The sequence below is a fragment of the Haliotis rubra genome, unplaced genomic scaffold (assembly GCF_003918875.1).
Source record: "Haliotis rubra isolate DU_JTF1 unplaced genomic scaffold, ASM391887v1 Scf361, whole genome shotgun sequence".
Lineage (NCBI taxonomy): Eukaryota > Metazoa > Mollusca > Gastropoda > Lepetellida > Haliotidae > Haliotis > Haliotis rubra.
The window spans coordinates 446,532-463,599 of record NW_025767037.1 but is presented as its reverse complement, the minus strand read 5'-3'; the positions used below and the strand labels follow the sequence as shown (position 1 = coordinate 463,599).

Genomic DNA, 17,068 nt, shown 5'->3' with positions numbered 1-17,068 from the left:
AAAGTTCATAAGCTTGTTTAAAAAGGAAAGTTTTCAGTTGGGACTGGAAAGATTCCACGGACGCGGCTTGTCGGATGTGAAGAGGCAGTGAGTTCCAGAAAAGGGGAGCTGTGTAAGAGAACTGTCTATGTCCATATGACTTTAATCTGACCTTGGGGACATTCAACTGACAATTAGAACTTGATCTTAAAAACCGTGGTGGGACATATTCACTGAGGAGATCTTTCAGATAGATTGGAGCTTTGTCATGGAGGCACTTGAAAGCGAGAGTGAGGATTTTATATTCTATTCTCTGTTTTGTGGGCAGCCAATGTAAAGCGTATCAGCAATGGTGTAATGTGACTGCGCTTTGTTGACTCGGCAAATCAATCGCGCCCGCAGAGTTCTGAATCCTCTGGAGCTTGGACAATAGATCTTGGCGGATATTTACAAGAAGACTGCAGCAATAATCCAAACGTGAGAGAACAAGTGAACGAACTAGGTGGTGAGCTGCATCAAATGTCAGAATATCACGAATGGAAGCAATATTTCTGAGATGAAAATAGCATGACTTACAAACAGAGTTTACGTGTGTTTCCATGGATAAATTTGAGTCTAGAAAAACACCAAGGTCTTTCACGGAATCACTGAAAGGAACTTTCTCATTACCCACTACCAACGAAGACACATCCACCTTAGCAGTGCTACTGGGTGATCCACACAGCAAAACCTCGGTCTTACTGTCATTTAATCTCAGCTTCCTTTGTATCATCCATGCTTTGGAGTCAAGGATACAGTCTTCGATTATAGACATATCGGCTGGAAGTGAGTCGGTTTAGTGGAGCATAACAGCTGGGTGTCATCAGCATATGACTTCATTACATCACAACATGATGCCGAATGATATTGCCGAGATTCTTCATATAGAGTGAAAAGAGAATGGGCCCAAGAACGGAACCTTGTGGCACTCCATTATGTAAGCTGATCGCATTACCGCGATTTCACGTCTTGAATGACCACAGATTGTGTCCTATTATTGAGGTATGAGACAAACCATCCAAGAGCTGTGCCATGAATACCAAATTCTGTTTTCAGACACTCAGTTAGTTGAACATGGTCAATGGTATCAAAAGCCGCTGATAAATCAAGCAGCGTTAGAACTGTAACATAGCCCGCATCAGCTGCAGCAAGAAATCTCTCCATCACATGCAGAAGTACGGTCTCTGTGGAATGATCGGAGCGATATGCAGACTGATGCACGTCATAGAGATCATAGTAGATAAGTCTTGGTCTTCTGAGGTGGGGTCCATACTCCAGAGAGTTATGCTTGAATATCACGAAAGTGGAAGTTACTGAACGAATAGTAGGACTTGCATTGGAAGCCAGAGACCACTTGTTCTATGGAGACCAGGCCCAAAGACACTAGGCAGGTTGACATAGCTCTTTCTTTGTATGTTATCAATGATCAAAAAATATAATCACATCCATTTGTTATGTATCGCATGGTGTGGTTTCCTAAACCGATATTATAATTCTGAGGAATAGAAGCTAATGCTAATCTATAATCCTCAATCGTACCATGACAAAACTTTTTAGGTAGGTGTAAAAAGTCTGCCAACATGTGCACAATCACATCTTTACTCTCTGGTCACCGCCTATCGCTCCACCACCAACAACCATCTGTCAACTGCAGATGAAGAAACATTATGTCTGTTGACAGCCAACACTCAACACTCTAGTAGTTCTTTCCTGGGTAGTTTTGACAGTCTAGAGAGAGACAGAGAGAAGGAGGAGGTAAAGGAGGAGAGGAGAGAAATGATGATTTTAAGGGGGTGTGAGTGGGGGGTTCAGCAATTTTCTACACATGTACTATGGGGGTGTTAGCAATTTTGTACAACTACATTTTTAAAAATATGCTTACAAATTATGGGAAGGGGGGACGGGGAGGGGGGGTCATTGATATTGTACATGATATGCAAAGGGGGTACTTACTTTGTACATAAATTTGGGGGGAGTGGGGGTCATTCAGTGTACATGCTTTTGCATAAAAATCACCATCACCCCCTTTGCCATAAATTATGAATGGTCCCTAAGCATTGTTACGTTAGAACTGAATACTACCTCCATCATTTGATAAGCCATTTTCCTGAAACTTGTTTCTGATCAACAGGTTTAATTGAACAAAAAAAAAAAATCCATTCAGTTTTGTTGTCTTACTTCCTGGTGGTCTATCCGAACACCCCTGATAGAACCCTGGTTGTATCCCCTGATAAGCTCACGAAACATCATAATTTTTCCTTTGGTATTTTTTGTGCAAAATACTCCTGTGAGGACAATGAGCAGGCCTTTACCTGAAGTATTAGAGGTATTATTTTAAGAATTATCCCCCTAACACTTGATTAGCCGCATCCCACATGGGCTTGGTGGGCCCAGACTAGCCTGGACTAGGATAGGAAGACAACCATACTACTCACAGCTCCAGATGTTTACTGCTAAGACAAATAGACCTGCGTTTGGTTGTTTTGACAACACTCAAGGACATCTTAATAATGGTTCTAGTAGGACAGTCCACGAACTCTCTGAGGTCCTTGCGGCTGATATTGTCCATGTGGCTTTTTGTGGACCATATGGTTAGCCTGGGTCAAGTGACTGTTGTGGACCGTGCAGTGAGGCTGGTCTGTGTGATTGGTGGGTCCCTGCAGCTGGTGATATCTCTACAATCACTCTGGTCGAAATCAGGTTGCAAGGGTAGAAAGTCATGTACCATGACTTGTGCTGACTGATCATCGATAGAGATGGGTGTCAAGGGCTGTGGAACTCAGGCTGTGTCTCACACCAGGTGACCCACACATTCAGTGTGGTCTCTATCATGGTCATAACGGCTGGTATAATGCTGTCTGCTATTCCCACCATGACTTAGGTCTGATGTAGTCAGAAAGTCATGGTGACCTGGAGATGTGCTGTCCAACTTCTTATCCTGCCCTTTTTGACTAGTCATCATAGCACATATACTGAGTCAAAAAAGAAACTTCACAAAATGTAATTCTCTGATGATACATCTATGTATCCGAAATGGGATCCCTATCTTTCGACTCTAGAAAAACGTTAGCAAAACCCACTCAAACCCATCCATTCGTCGTGCAAATGACGTTAGTGCCAACTCAGGTTTTGCACGTGCAGTCGATCACGTGATCTTTCGCATCGAAGTTTTCTTCATATGCACATGTTTGCATTGGCCTCAAGAATTGAAAAAACACTTTTAAACCACAGTTCTAACGGTACTTGAAATGCCACAATTGTCAAATGTGCAACGTGAACGTGCCGTTGGCATGTTACAAGCGGAAGATCAGTTCTTGACGTCGCAAAGAGCAATGGGATGCAGCCGTCGTACTGTGTATGACTTGCGAGGTCGTCTACAACAAACTGGCACCACTTCTGATCGCCCAAAGGTTGGATCGCCCACGTGTGGCGCCACGAGCAGAAGACCGTCAAATCGTCCTCGTCACCTACGTGACAGATTTCTGCCAGCTACACGAAACCAGGGCTGAGATGTTTAGAGGTCGACTGTCCTCACAGACCATTCAAATCGGGTTGCGGGCTGCCAATCTCCATTTCTCGGCGTCCATATCGTGGGCCAATATTGGCGCCGTTTCATCAACATCAAAGTCTGCTGTGGGCCCAACGTCACCTCCGATGGACCCAGAGAGACTGGAATCGAAGTCGCCTTTAGCGATGAATCCAGGTTTACCCTCAGATTCGCGGACGGCAGGCATAGAGTCTGGAGACGGCGTCGTGAACGGTATGCCCAATGTTGTGTACAAGAAGTCGACAGATTCGGGGCGGAAGTTGCATGGTGTGGGGTGCTTTCTGTGGGAACAACCGTTCCGACTTCTGGTCATCCGTGGAAACCTCACAGCTGCTGCTTACCACGCGACCAGGTGCTCACCCCTGAACTTGTTCCTTTCATGGCGGCTCATGGCCCAGGTCTACAGTTCCAGCTTGATAATGCTCGCCGCATATACCGCGATGTTGACACGAAATTTCCTTCAAAACGCTGGAATCAACGTCATGGACTGGCCATCAAGGTCCCCTGACCTTAATCCAATAGAGCACGTTTGGGATGCACTTGGGAGAAGGCTTCGTGGTCTTAGGAACCAACCTCAGAATTTGCAGGAACTTGGCTGCCTTGCAAGAGCAATGGCGCAGAATCCCCAACCACGTGTTCACAAGCATCAGGCAGTCGATGAGGAGACGGTGTTTGGCAGTGGTGAATGCGCGGGGCGGCCATACACGATACTGAACTGAGAAATTTCGCATTTTTATTCTTGTGACTTGACATTCTGTATACCCATGTTTTGAAATGGCGGTGTAGCCTAATGGAACTGATTATGGCACTGTCAGTGTATCGAGTACATCACACAGATCTCAGCAATGAAATAATAACAATTTAACCATCTTACCATCTCTTGTTCTTTTATAGTGCCCTGAAGAAAGAATGTGAAGTTTCATTTTTGACTCAGTATATTTCAAACACTGCTCATGATAAGGCTGAGCAGACATCGCAAGGAACATGGTGCATCTATGTACTCCCAACATTGATCATGAGCATTGTGATGAGACATCAATTTACTACAATCTTTTGTGCCCAAAGGAGAGGAAGAGATATACTTAGAGCCTTTAGATTTACCCATTGTATAATCAAATCAGAAAACTTAATTCAGAAATTTTGAAAAAAACATTATGATCAGGGGAGACAACACCTTCAGATAGAACTTGGGAAGACCACACAACTCTATAGATTCTAAAATTAAATTATATTCAATTAAACCTGTGGATCAGAAACAATTTTCAGGCTAACCAAGTGTCAGAGGGATGTATTAGTAAGAATTCTATAGCTTTGAAACAGGGGAACCTCATTCCACAAAGACTTCTACCCTGACCCGTTTATAAATATGAGAAGGAACAAATTGTGGATTTTCAATGGCAGCCAGAAAGCAATAACATACAGTGGCTATGAAAAAGCTACCATCTTGTCTCATGTGGGTTGGAGGCAACCAAGAGGTTAAAATAACCAGAGGAATACAGTCATCCAGGATACCTTAGTGTTTTACCATAAAGGGATGATTCAACAATTTTTCAGAAAATTTAGATACTAGTAGATCATTAAAGCTCTGACTTTGCAAAAGGAAAGGTCCTTCATATCGTCAGGATCTTAGTAGGGCTGGGCAAAAAGATTCTAAATATCATCGATAGAAAAGATTATTAAGGAGATAAACATACTGCGATGGAAAATCAGAGGTATATAACAAAATTATAATAGCCCTAAATTTGATTCGTTATATACCTCTGATGTTCCAACACAGTATGTTTATCTCCATTCTACCATAACCATGTTATTAAGATTTAAAAAAAGAAAGAATACATACTGTGTTGGAAAATTAGAGGTATATAATGTGAGTATATACCTCTGAATGACTTTAATTAACCAATCGCAATCCAGTATTTCCTGAAGTCATGGTAGAATAATGATTATCAATATGAAAACCCTGGCAATAAAATAAAGTTTTAATTTACTCACATAATACACAAAGTCAGGTCTTTATTCATGGGGTGCTTTTAAATTATGTTCAGAGCGCTGTTATGTTTGTAATCCATGCACAAACATGGTGTCTTTCAAAACATACTATAGAAGACTGTCTAAGAAGCATCAAGGCTTGAAACTGAGCAGCTGTGGAGATCTTGGAACCTGTGGTTGTGGAAATCACCCAATGAATAGCAGCTTCCCAGTAGCCCATGCAGGTCCTCTGCTAGCAGTGGAGGTGATGTATTGGTTAGATATGTCCTGTTTTAATGTCCCAAGACTTGCAATAATCCTTGAAAGCCTTCCACTTACGGTCATACAATGTCTTTGTGGAAGAGCAATAGCCATCAGCAATGTACTTGGATATGGAATACTTTCATTTGAAGTCAGAAAATAGTTTCCTCTCCAAGATCAAAGACAAAGGATGAGACATATTGTGTGAGACAAGATATATAAAAAAATTACATTTTCATTAGTCCCATTGATGCATATTTCATTTTAAAATACTGAATCAAATCAGTGATCAAAATGGCCATATACTATGTATACACATCTCGTTTAATGCTTTGTCAAGGCAAACAAACACAACCTCAGCTATTGAGCATCCATTGAATAAAAAGAGGAAACGATCAACTATACTCAAATGGGGCTTTGAACAACAACTGACACATAGTGGGTACTTGACAGAGTTGACTCCCTATTAAAACAAATGGCAGCATCTAATGGTAAAAAAATCCAACATTAATGGTTGCCATTCACAGAGAGAAGAGAACTATGCATGAAAACAACAAACCACAAAGAAATGAGCAGTAATTAACAATTGTATTCTAAAATAATGTAATTTTCTGAATAAAATTGATATTTTATACTTATCCTGACTCATGCTCTTTTGCTTGTCTCCTTCTTAGTGGAACACTTGTATCTCCTATTGAAGCTCCCTTCAATAAAGAACAGACGTAAAATCCCTACTCACCACGAGTTATCTGTGTGGCCGTTTTGGCGGGAAAGCGGCGCCACCGTACTCCCACGCTTCACTCTCTCCGAATTATGAGCCTGACACTTTAATTACAGGAAAATCCAAAGTGTCTAGCGGGGAGGTTGGGAGGGCTTATCTCATGAGTCAGGATAAGTATAAAATATCAATTTTATTCAGAAAATTACATATTTTTCCTTATCCTGACTCATGCTCTTTTGCTTGTAGAATCCTACGGAGTTGGTGGTGGGTCAAGCTACTTCTGGATTTCATGTAGTGATTTACGTCTTGCATACCCCCCTATGGGAACTTCTGTTACTGCTAGGCTCTGCTGCTGCTGTAACCCTTCACTTCCAGCTTTCTCTGATGGGGGGACCACAATTGTTAACTTTTGGTCCTTGCTTCTGTTAACATTTCATGTGGATTTTGCAACTCCATCTCTTGATGCGAGCATCAAGTGGAGAAGCGACCCTTTCCTGTACGAGGATGTCTTTACAAGTACTGGGTCATAACACTTATGCTAGTTTGTCTAGACTTGCATATAGACTCTAAAGCTGAACTCTCCTGAGTGTAGGCTTTTGCAAGTCATGTGGTAAAAGGGCGAGACTCCGTCCCAGCGCCTTTGTGGGACTGTCAATTGTTGTGCTACAACAAGTGGGCCGAAATGGTGAATGCCAGAGACTTCCTCGGTGGCGATGTCCCTCAGGTAGTGGTTGGCAAACACCATGTCCCATTTCCCGAAGCATCCCTCCATTATCGTCCTGATAGAGCGATTCCCATGTAGAGCGAGCGTTGACGCCAGAGCTCTAACTTCATGTGGGTTGGAGGCTCTTGGAGGATCAAATCCTGCTGCTTTGTAGGCCTGTAGTATGACAGTTCTGATCCAGCTGGGGCGGTGGGGTAGCCTAGTGGTTAAAGCGTTGGCTCGTCACGCCGAATACCCGGGTTCGATTCCCCACATGGGCACAATGTGTTAAGCCCATTTCTGGTGTCCCCCGCCGTGATATTGCTGGAATATTGCTAAAAGCGGCATAAAACTAAACTCAGTCAGTCAGTCTGATCCAGCTTGATATCTTAGTGCGGAAGACCTCCGTCTGTGTCGCTGTCGATATCGAGACGAAAAGACACTTGAATTTCCGTCTCCTGGACCTGGATCTTTGTAGGAAAACTTTCAATGCTCTCACTGGGCACAAGGATAGGTCCTGCGTATCCTGTGGTCTAAGGACTGATGATAGTGTTGGGACGTGGAACTGTCTGGCTGGATGACCTGGCAGTTGATTCTTTGCTATGAAGTCCCATCTCAGTCCCATATGCACGATGTTTTGACTTTCATCAAATCGTGTTCTCTCGAAGTCCAGAGCATGTATTTCCGACACCCTTGCTGCTGTTGCTAAGGTTATCAGGAACAGCGTCTTCTGCGTCAAGAACTCGAATGATGTTCTCTATAATGGTTCGTAGATGTCACTAGTGAGATGTCGTAGAACTACGTTGAGGTCTCACACCGGAGCTTTAAATCTCTTTTGTTGGTCCTCCAATTAAAAGGGCGTAGTAAGGCCAGTAACTCTGGTACTTTCGTCAGTTGCACTTGTCCTCATGGCGATAACTGACCTCAATGCCGCTAGGTATGTTGAGAGTGTTGACCCTTTTAACCGCTTCGTTTGTCTAGGTGACAAAGGTAGTCCGCCACTTGAGGATGTGTCGCTTTCATGGCTGTGAAGCCGGCCCTCGAAGCGTATGTCTCGAAGCGTCGCCACTTGTCACAAGTTGCGTGTAGACTTGCCTAAAGCTAGTGTGACTGCTTTCGCTGCCCTGGCAGAATATCCTCTCTTGTTCAAGCATGCCTTGATACAGTGCACACGTGTAGCCGGAACACCTCTGGGTTGCCGTGCGCCTGCTTTGTGTGAGGATGTATTAGTAAATTCATCCACTCTGGTAGTTGCAGTTGAGGCAGTCCTAGATCTTGTATGAGAATAGGGAACCATATTCTCGCTGGCCAGTAAGGCGCGCCCCAAGTAGTTGTAGGACTCTCGTGTGACTGATTTTCTGCAACACCCTCGGTATTAGAGCTGGTGGTGGAAAAGCGTAAGCATTTTAGTCCTTGCCAGGAGATGCTTAGCGTGTCCGTTGCCCATGCCCGTGGATCTGGTATTGGTGAGACGAATGTATCAGTTGACCCATGTGGCGAAGAGGTTCTAAATGGTGCTCCCATCTCTTGTATGATCTTCTGGATGTAGCATCCAGTCTGTTGAGAATGGCTGCGTTGGACAGGATAGTGCATCTGCTGTCACATTCTTGGCTCTTGGAATGTGGCATGCTCTGATGTGGACATTCAGGTTGACTGTTATGCTGGCCAGTTGAAAGCATAGGTCCAGAAGGTTTGCCGACCTTGTTGATCCTTCTGTGGATGTAGAACGCCACTATGGAGGTGACTGTATGTACCGTCAGATGAGCATTCAACAAAATGCTGGTCCTGTGGAGTATGGCGTTTATCACTGCTTTCATTTCCAGCATGTGGAAGAGCAGATCTTCTCTGCTATAGTCCATATCCCAGCTGACACATCTTTGTTGATGTGTGCTTCCCAATCTTGGAGAGATGCGTCGACATAGAGATGCGTCTTGTACTCCGGCTCTGCTAAATAGGTGCGTCTGCGAAACTCCTATCTCTGAGTCCACCATATTAGATATGGATTTAATCTGTCCGGGAGTCAGAAGGGGTCCGGATCGTCCAGTTGTACATTCACGAAGACCTGTAGTGGGCGTAGTTGTAGACTCCCTCTGCGTGTCATGTCTTGCGCTGACGTGAGAAGAACCAACAGACTCTGCCACTTCGTAGTAATAACGGAGAGAGTAGTGCTTGAGATACAAGGACTTGTATCTATATCCGACGATCTTGAAACCCTTGCCGTGTCCGTAAGGGAAATGAAGCGATGTCCGACTCTATGACTGCCATCGTTGTGAAGTCGTCTGGCTGCCACCACCTAAAGTCCGGCCAACGTATGTTGCTGCAAGTCGTCTGAAGAATCGTCTTCAATGATGACAGGGAAGGTCTCTAACCCCATGAAGGCAGCCAAATCACGTAGGTCCCATCTAACTGGACTGTAATTGAGGCCTTCCTCGCTCGCTGACATGTTGTTGTCACTTGTAACCCATTTCTTGACCTGTGAACTACGTCCGACCTCTGCGCAGGGCGTTGTCTCTCGTGGTCCAATCAAAATAAAGCATTTTGATTCCTTTGGCTTGCCGCGCTGTGACGTCACCGGAGTAGCAGGAAAAAGGTCCTTGTAGAATCTAGTGCCGCCGTTGATATCTGATCAACTGTCGGTCTTGTCCGTAGCCTTCCGAAGTTACACGAGTGACCACGTGTATCGAGGGTTGATTAGGTAAACGTGCAAAAAATTTCGCCGCGTAATACCGATGTAGGTAGGCTGTTTTCCTGGCTGCTGTGACTGTTACTTCAGTCCTGAAGATAATGCCGGCGCCCTTTATACAGATGATCAGCTGAAATCTTCACGTTGTCAGCTTGTAGACTGCATACATCAATGAAGCGTCGTAATTGTAGAATTAATGCTGAACTTTGTTGTAAATTCTACTCAGGGAATCGTTGACGAGTATGTATTTTCCTAGCAGTAGCAAGGCTGCTGTTGAACCACGCCAGTGAGAATATCTGCAGATCTGTACGGAAGTGAAGATCTCTATATGGCCATGAGTCTTCTAATGTAGATATATCAATCTATGTGAATCCCGTCCTGGATTCAGTCTGAAGATCCGTGCCGGTGATGAATTCGGACAAGAGTACCCCTCTTGAACTGTATTACATGTCCTTCAGTCTGTGTACCGACGAAGATCTTTCCCTTCTAGGGTGACGCTACCTGGTTGAATAACCTTGAAGATCTGCGTAGCGATGTGCGTGGTGGTCGGCGTGGTGTGACTGTATGGCGCCTTGCGTGTAGGTAATCATTTCGTAGTCCGGGATTGCCTTCCTGGCAATATATTCCTAAATGGTGATTCCCGTGATGATCTGCGAGGCGTCGTTGATGCCCTTGATGTAGGTAGTCGGCCTGAAGATCCTTTATTAGGCTCATCATCTGTTGACAGTCTCTGAAGATAGCGCCGTCCTTCGCGCAAGTTGTAGACGACCTGTAGCGTTCTGTTAAGAAGCTAAATACTGCGACGTCTCTGTAGATGGCCTGTGCGAATGCCTTCGCGCAGGCTCGGTGATGGCATGTAGCATTCTGTTGAGAATCTAAGTACTGCGGCGTCTCTGCGTTGTAGATGGCCTGCGCGAATGCCTTCGCGCAGGCTTGTTGACGGCATGTAGCTTTCAGTTGAGAGACTAAGTACTGCGATGTCTCTGCTTCGCTGGGGATCTGCGTGGAGACCTGCGTGACGACCTGCATGAAGACCTTCGTGGAGACCTGCGTGGAGATCGGCGTGGCGAGTGGCCCGGTGAACTGCGTCTGTAGGGTGACCTGCGCGGAGATGAGCGACTGTGGGTTCGCGAATGTCTCGGCGAATCCCTCGACGATCTGCATGATGTCTTGGATACTGTATCTGAAGTCCTTCGCGAACGCTGATCATCTGATTCCGCATCTGGGGAATGGCGACTGGTCCTTCGCGAACGCCTTCGCGAACGCTGGTCGTCCAATTCTGTATCCGGGGATGGGTGATTCCTCCTTCGCGAACGCCTTTGCGAATGCTGATCGTTCGAATCCCTTGCCGGTGATGACCGAGTCGTCCTTCGCGAATGCCTTCGCGGATGTTGAACGTCCGAGTTCGCCGCAGGGGATGGTTGAGTCGACCTTTCGCGCATGCTGGTCCTGCAGTGTAGATCTGCTGCCAGATGTCACGTTGATGGAGGGTCCCTCAGAGACGACGTCTGCGTTGGAGCCTTCGCGAAGGCTCGGGACCTCTTTGTGGGCTGTGACTTCTTCTCCAGGCCGTAACGCTGCTCTATCATCTCCTGCATAAAGTCCCCCGGGTTGAAGGTCTGCGGTGGTAGTAGCGCTGCCCTTTCTGCGGTGATAGCGACGTGGCCCACAGGACGCTCATCTGTTGTCAGCGTAGATACCTCGGGTACCGTGGAGATCTGCGCTGAAGTCACCGTAGCTGAGACTGGTCTTTTCTTGGGATGAACCTCTGGGATGATGATCGGTTGATCATCGTAGAGTCCCTGTTCCGTCAACGGGACAATCTCGGCAGAGAAAGTCCTAGTAGTCTGCGCAGACGTCCCCGTAGAGTTGGTCGTCATCTGAGGGGTGTGTAGCCTTCTCTGGGTAGAGGATGGCTTCTATTCATCGTCTGCGATGATTGTAGAGCTGCCCTCTCTGCGTTGATAGCGATATGGTCCAGGGATCGCTCATCTGCCGCCCTCGGACTGCGTGCTGTATCTCTGGGATGATCAGCAACGGCTCATCATGAAGTCATCTCACTGCCATCGGGACGATGTCTGTGATGCTTCATTCTGCGTAGAGGATGGCTTCTTCTTCTACGTCTGCGTTGAGGGGTTGTCCGATGTAGAAGCCAACGTCTTCGAAGTAATGGCGGACAACATCCCACGCCGATCCTCCGAGGACACCTCCGGCAGGTCACTTGATGGTAGTAAGTCGTCTAACAGCAGTAGACAGCTCGTGAGGGACTCAGCCAGTTTATCCATGACTAAGAAAGTCACCTGGATTTGTCGGTAGTACGTCTAAGTACAGAGAAAAATTATTTATTAAACTGAATTTCTATTAAATGCTGATAAAGATTACAGCTATAGCTGGAAGTACATGTTGTTGTGCAGCTAGGGCACAGTCAATGCGGGTTTGCAGCAGTGAACCTAAACCTACAACGAAAATAGGTTTTCATGAAATGTAAACAACTGAACAAACACGGACAATTCCGTGAATAAACAGTGCTAAATACGATTAAATATCAAACCATATTGTTGAAGAATACTAACTAAACCTCTATAAAAGTAGAATAGAGGAGAATAACTAAGTAATAAAAGGATATAGTGCCGTATAGGAGACACAGGCGCTCTCACAACCTGCCCACAGGGCGAAGAAGGAGAGAGTGAAGCGTGGGAGTACGGTGGCGCCGCTTTCCCACCAAAACGGCCACACAGATAACTCGTGGTGAGTAGGGATTTTACGTCTGTTCTTTATTGAAGGGAGCTTCAATAGGAGATACAAGTGTTCCACTAACGTTCGCAAGAGGAAGGAGACAAGCAAAAGAGCATGAGTCAGGATAAGGAAAAATAACAAAATTCACAAATCAGTACAAATTAAGTACAACCTACCATATGACAGTACAAAGAGAGGCAATACATATTCAGAGGCAGCATAATACAAGAGCACTGATTATAGCAATTAACACAATGATGGGATATTCATCTCTCAGCAAAGTAGTCCAACTTGAAACTAAGACTAGACAGGGTATGTGATCATCACACAATGGTGGCCTTCTGGTGACTGGGGATGTAAAGGGAGATGAGAAACAATAACTCACTCTGCTTATAATGCCAAGGAATGGCTTGGAAAATTCCACAATAGTCTCAGATGATTGTAGAACATGGGCGGATCCAGGAATTTTGAAGGGGTGGTGGGTGGTGGTGGTTCAGGGGTTCGATGAACCCCCCCTTGGATCCGCCCATGTAGAAAGTATGCAAAGGGTGACACATCATGGTATCTTACAGGCCACATTAGGAAAGGTGACTCATGGATGAAGAGAACTCTTCTCCACTCACATGCTCCCCGTCACAAGTGTTGTCTGTTCTACAGAAGACATCGACATCAGTGTTCTTGCAACAGAATTGGTTGCTGGGCTGGATGCATGGATGCGACACATAGGTGCAGTACAAATATTGTCACATATAAACCTCTGTTGCCAGATATGACACAGGCTGTATGGGTAGCTGGTTGGAACCTGTGTGGGAGGTGCACGGTTCAAAGCCATCGGTCTTGACATGAAGTCGTTACCGGTAGGGGGCCATTTCGGGGACAGTCTTTAACTTGATTGTTTGGCTGAAAATGTCATCATTATTGCCAAATGGTGTTTCTATGGACGTTAAATCAACAAGCAACGCCACACTGCGAGATACCAGACTGAAGTCACAATAACTTTTGCCTGAGTATATGTACACAATACCTTAAAATAACTGAACCAATTCATGTCAGCTGACTGCAGGTTAGTGTCAGACTCAGATGTCAAAGGATTCATATCTTAAGATTCCAGATATTTCAGAACTGTTTAAATAACATCTAATTGTATCAAATGTTGTGGTCCACCCAGACTTACATTGTAGTAGGATTGGTCAACTTACATAAGCCTGTATACATGTACGATAGTTGCTCTTGCCTACCTTGGAATATGCTCAGTCCCTGGCAAGTCTTTGTTCTCTCATCATTAAGGTATGTGTTTGTTAGCTACTGATCTAGCAATGAGCTATATATGTCTTTATATGCTTTCGAACTGTCTCTTGTTCTACCTGGCTATGAGCAAATGAGTATTGTTCTGGATACTCAGAGATTTTCATAACAGATAGGAAGTGAGCGGTGAACAGTAGTCCAGTCATATAGTGGCAGCCTGTAAATAATCTATTCTGAGCCAACACAATTCCTGCATCAGTGTACATCAGCTACTATTAGCAAAGTCACCAGAGCTGACCACCCAATCCATTATGGTGTCTGTTTCAACCCACAATGCCCATCGGAGAGAAAGGATAAGGATTAAAACATCTGAATTTTCTTGCACTTATATTTTACTCTGGAGTCATTTTATTGTTAAATGCCAGAAATTTGATTATCTGAAGAGAAGACCTTCAGACCAGTGGTGCTTAGTTTGCACATCCATAGAGCATACATACACTTCATACTAGTGTTCAATTTATGTGATATCACATATACTATTATCAGAGAAGTTGTTGCACAGTTTTCATTTGAGGTTAAAACATGAATTGAACTGAAACAACTTAAACATGTTAAAGCTGCGATTTACAAGGCACATCTAATATACAACACTAAATGATGTGACTTTCCTGTGATCAAAAGGATAAAGAAGAAAAAGGAATAGGTTTGTGAAGGTCATGTCCCTCATCATGCACATAATATTTGCTTTATTTTGACTTAACTGCTAAAGATCTTTTTTGGAAAACATTTCTGTTCATATCTTGAGAAAGAAATAATCTCAAACATATTTACTGTGTGTTCACCTCTAAATTAAAACTGTTTTTGTGAGGTTCTTTCTTTGCATGTGCACAAGTAATTTTCTTAAAGAATACTGGAAAATTGCAGTAACTGACTGGGTTACAGATAAAGTCATCAGAAACATGTACCCCAATTTCTAATGCAGAAGTATGATTATTTTTATTTTAATCATGAAAACAGTTTCTGCTTTCTCAGCTTTAGTCATTATGCATATTCCGCCAGCAAGTCCGTGAACCCACGTGACCTTTCACACTCGTGACATCATATGTGATTTAGGTCTGCCATAATGCATAAGACCAAGCGCTACAGTAATGTAAACCGCTTTTTTCTGTCATTTTTGGCAATTGATAAGATGGGGTATTGTGTTGCCTGGGGTTGCACGGCATCATCAGACAGTGGAAATAGGCACCACGGTGAGGTAAATAGTTTTGGCACCAGTTTTCAAACGACATGACCGTTACCATAGACCTTGATTTCTTACAAAAATAATTCATGCCCTTTTCATAATATTGCATCTATACTACATTATTACATGTTACAACTTACTGTCAGTGGTATGTTTTAACATTGATCAAATCAAGTCCAGTTGTGAAGAAACATGTATTATTAAAATCAGTAAGAGAATTCCCATGAGCTTGAAAATATTCCATTTGTTCCGGTTTGGAGCCCCAAATACTGCAGCCTACCCGAAAAAGACATTATCTAAAATACAACTGCAAAGTATAAAGTACCTGTTACATTAATTGTGTTTCATTTTGTCGAATTACGCGGCATCAGACTCAGACATTTTTCAGTATTTGTTCTGTATTCTCAATGGCTGACCTGATGTCATTCTAAGGTTACGACCTATTTCCATAATGAGTGAGTAAGATAAGCTTTCGCCGCACTCAGCAATATTCCATCTACATGGCGGTGGTCTGTAAATAATCGAGACTGGACCAGACAATCCAGTGATCAACAGCATGAGCATCGACCTGCGCAATTGGGGACCAATGACATGTGTCAACCAAGCCAGCGAGCCTGACCACCCGATCCCGTTAGTCGCCTCTTACGACAAGCATGGGTTACTGAAGGTTCATTCTAACCCGGACCTTCACGGGTACTATTTCCATAAGCTAAAACTAGGAAAACATACATTGTCCAGACTAGAATTTTAGAATTCATCCGTTTTGGGGTCTACATCGCTTATATTATCTCTGCTCAACCAGGCTGGGGTCTTGTGCGGAGACAAGATAATTTATTGATGAGAACTTGGGTCCTATTTTTTTTTCAATGAAATAGTTCCTTGCAACAGTGTAATTTTTGTAGCAGACAATTTCTATTTTCCCTCATCTGAAGCATAATAATTGTTTAAAAGATTTTCTGGGGCAATCAATTTGGGCTTTTTTAAAAAAAAAACCATCCCAGACTCCCTGCAGTCACCAGTTTAACACAAAAGGAACTGTAATCACATTTTAAAAAATAATTTTTACTTAAGGGTTGGTGATTTATAATTTGGGTGGGTGTGGCTGGTTGGAACTGTATCACAGTTTGTTGACAAATAAAATTGCTCTTAAAGTATATAGTCCATTTTAAAAATTATACGACATCAAGTGGTGCCTCTGTTTTGCTTGACGTAAAAGCTTGATTTGATACTGTGTAACACCCATGTAAAAAGTGACATCAGAAACATCTTTTACTGCTTCAGAACTTCAGAATTGTCCATGGTCAATGCCATGTCATATGGTACCTGGCTTCTTCTCACTAACTGTCGAGTGTTTCCGTATAAGTTCAGAGAGAGAGAGAGAGAGAGATGCTCTTCAGGGAAGTGTGTGTGTATAAAGCCACCTCAGTAAAGCTATATTATGGCAGTCTATAAATACTCAAGTCTGAAGGTGACAATCCAGTCATTTACATCATGAGCACTGTCATACACAACAGAGACATCATGACATGCATGGTCCAAGTTTGTGAGTGTGACATGAAAGCATAGGACAGTATATTAGATCCTGGACAAAGAGTCCTCCTTCCATTTAATCATGATACGAAAGTTTATAAATTTTGAATTGTGTTTCAGCCTACCTCCTTTTGCACCAACATTTGGGCTAGCTTTCGCCAAAATTATCACTAGTACAATGCCTATGAGGAACCAGTTCTGAATAACCGATCTTAACAGTGACATTATCCAGGAACATCCGGTTTTCTGTTTTTAGCACTTTTCATACTGATAACAGAGCTATCTAAATATATCTTCCATATGTAAGTGAATGCGAACTTGACAGCTGCCCAGAACAGGAAGTACACATGACCGTGTCGGAAGTAAGAGAATTCGCCTTGCAAAACATAGTCCCGACGTTGTACTTCAAACAG

General features: G+C 43.8%; 1 protein-coding gene across 1 annotated transcript in view; it reads right to left on the bottom strand.

The window, feature by feature from the left end:
• Positions 1–17,003, bottom strand: part of LOC124285523 (sodium/bile acid cotransporter 7-B-like) — a 71,779-nt gene extending 54,776 nt beyond the window's left edge. Inside the window, exon 1 of the mRNA XM_046721762.1 lies at positions 16,781–17,003. Within this exon, the coding sequence (XP_046577718.1) occupies positions 16,781–16,880 (100 nt within the window). The 5' untranslated portion in view covers positions 16,881–17,003. The remainder of the gene's footprint in view (positions 1–16,780) is intronic.
• Between the last annotated feature and the right edge of the window lie 65 nt (positions 17,004–17,068).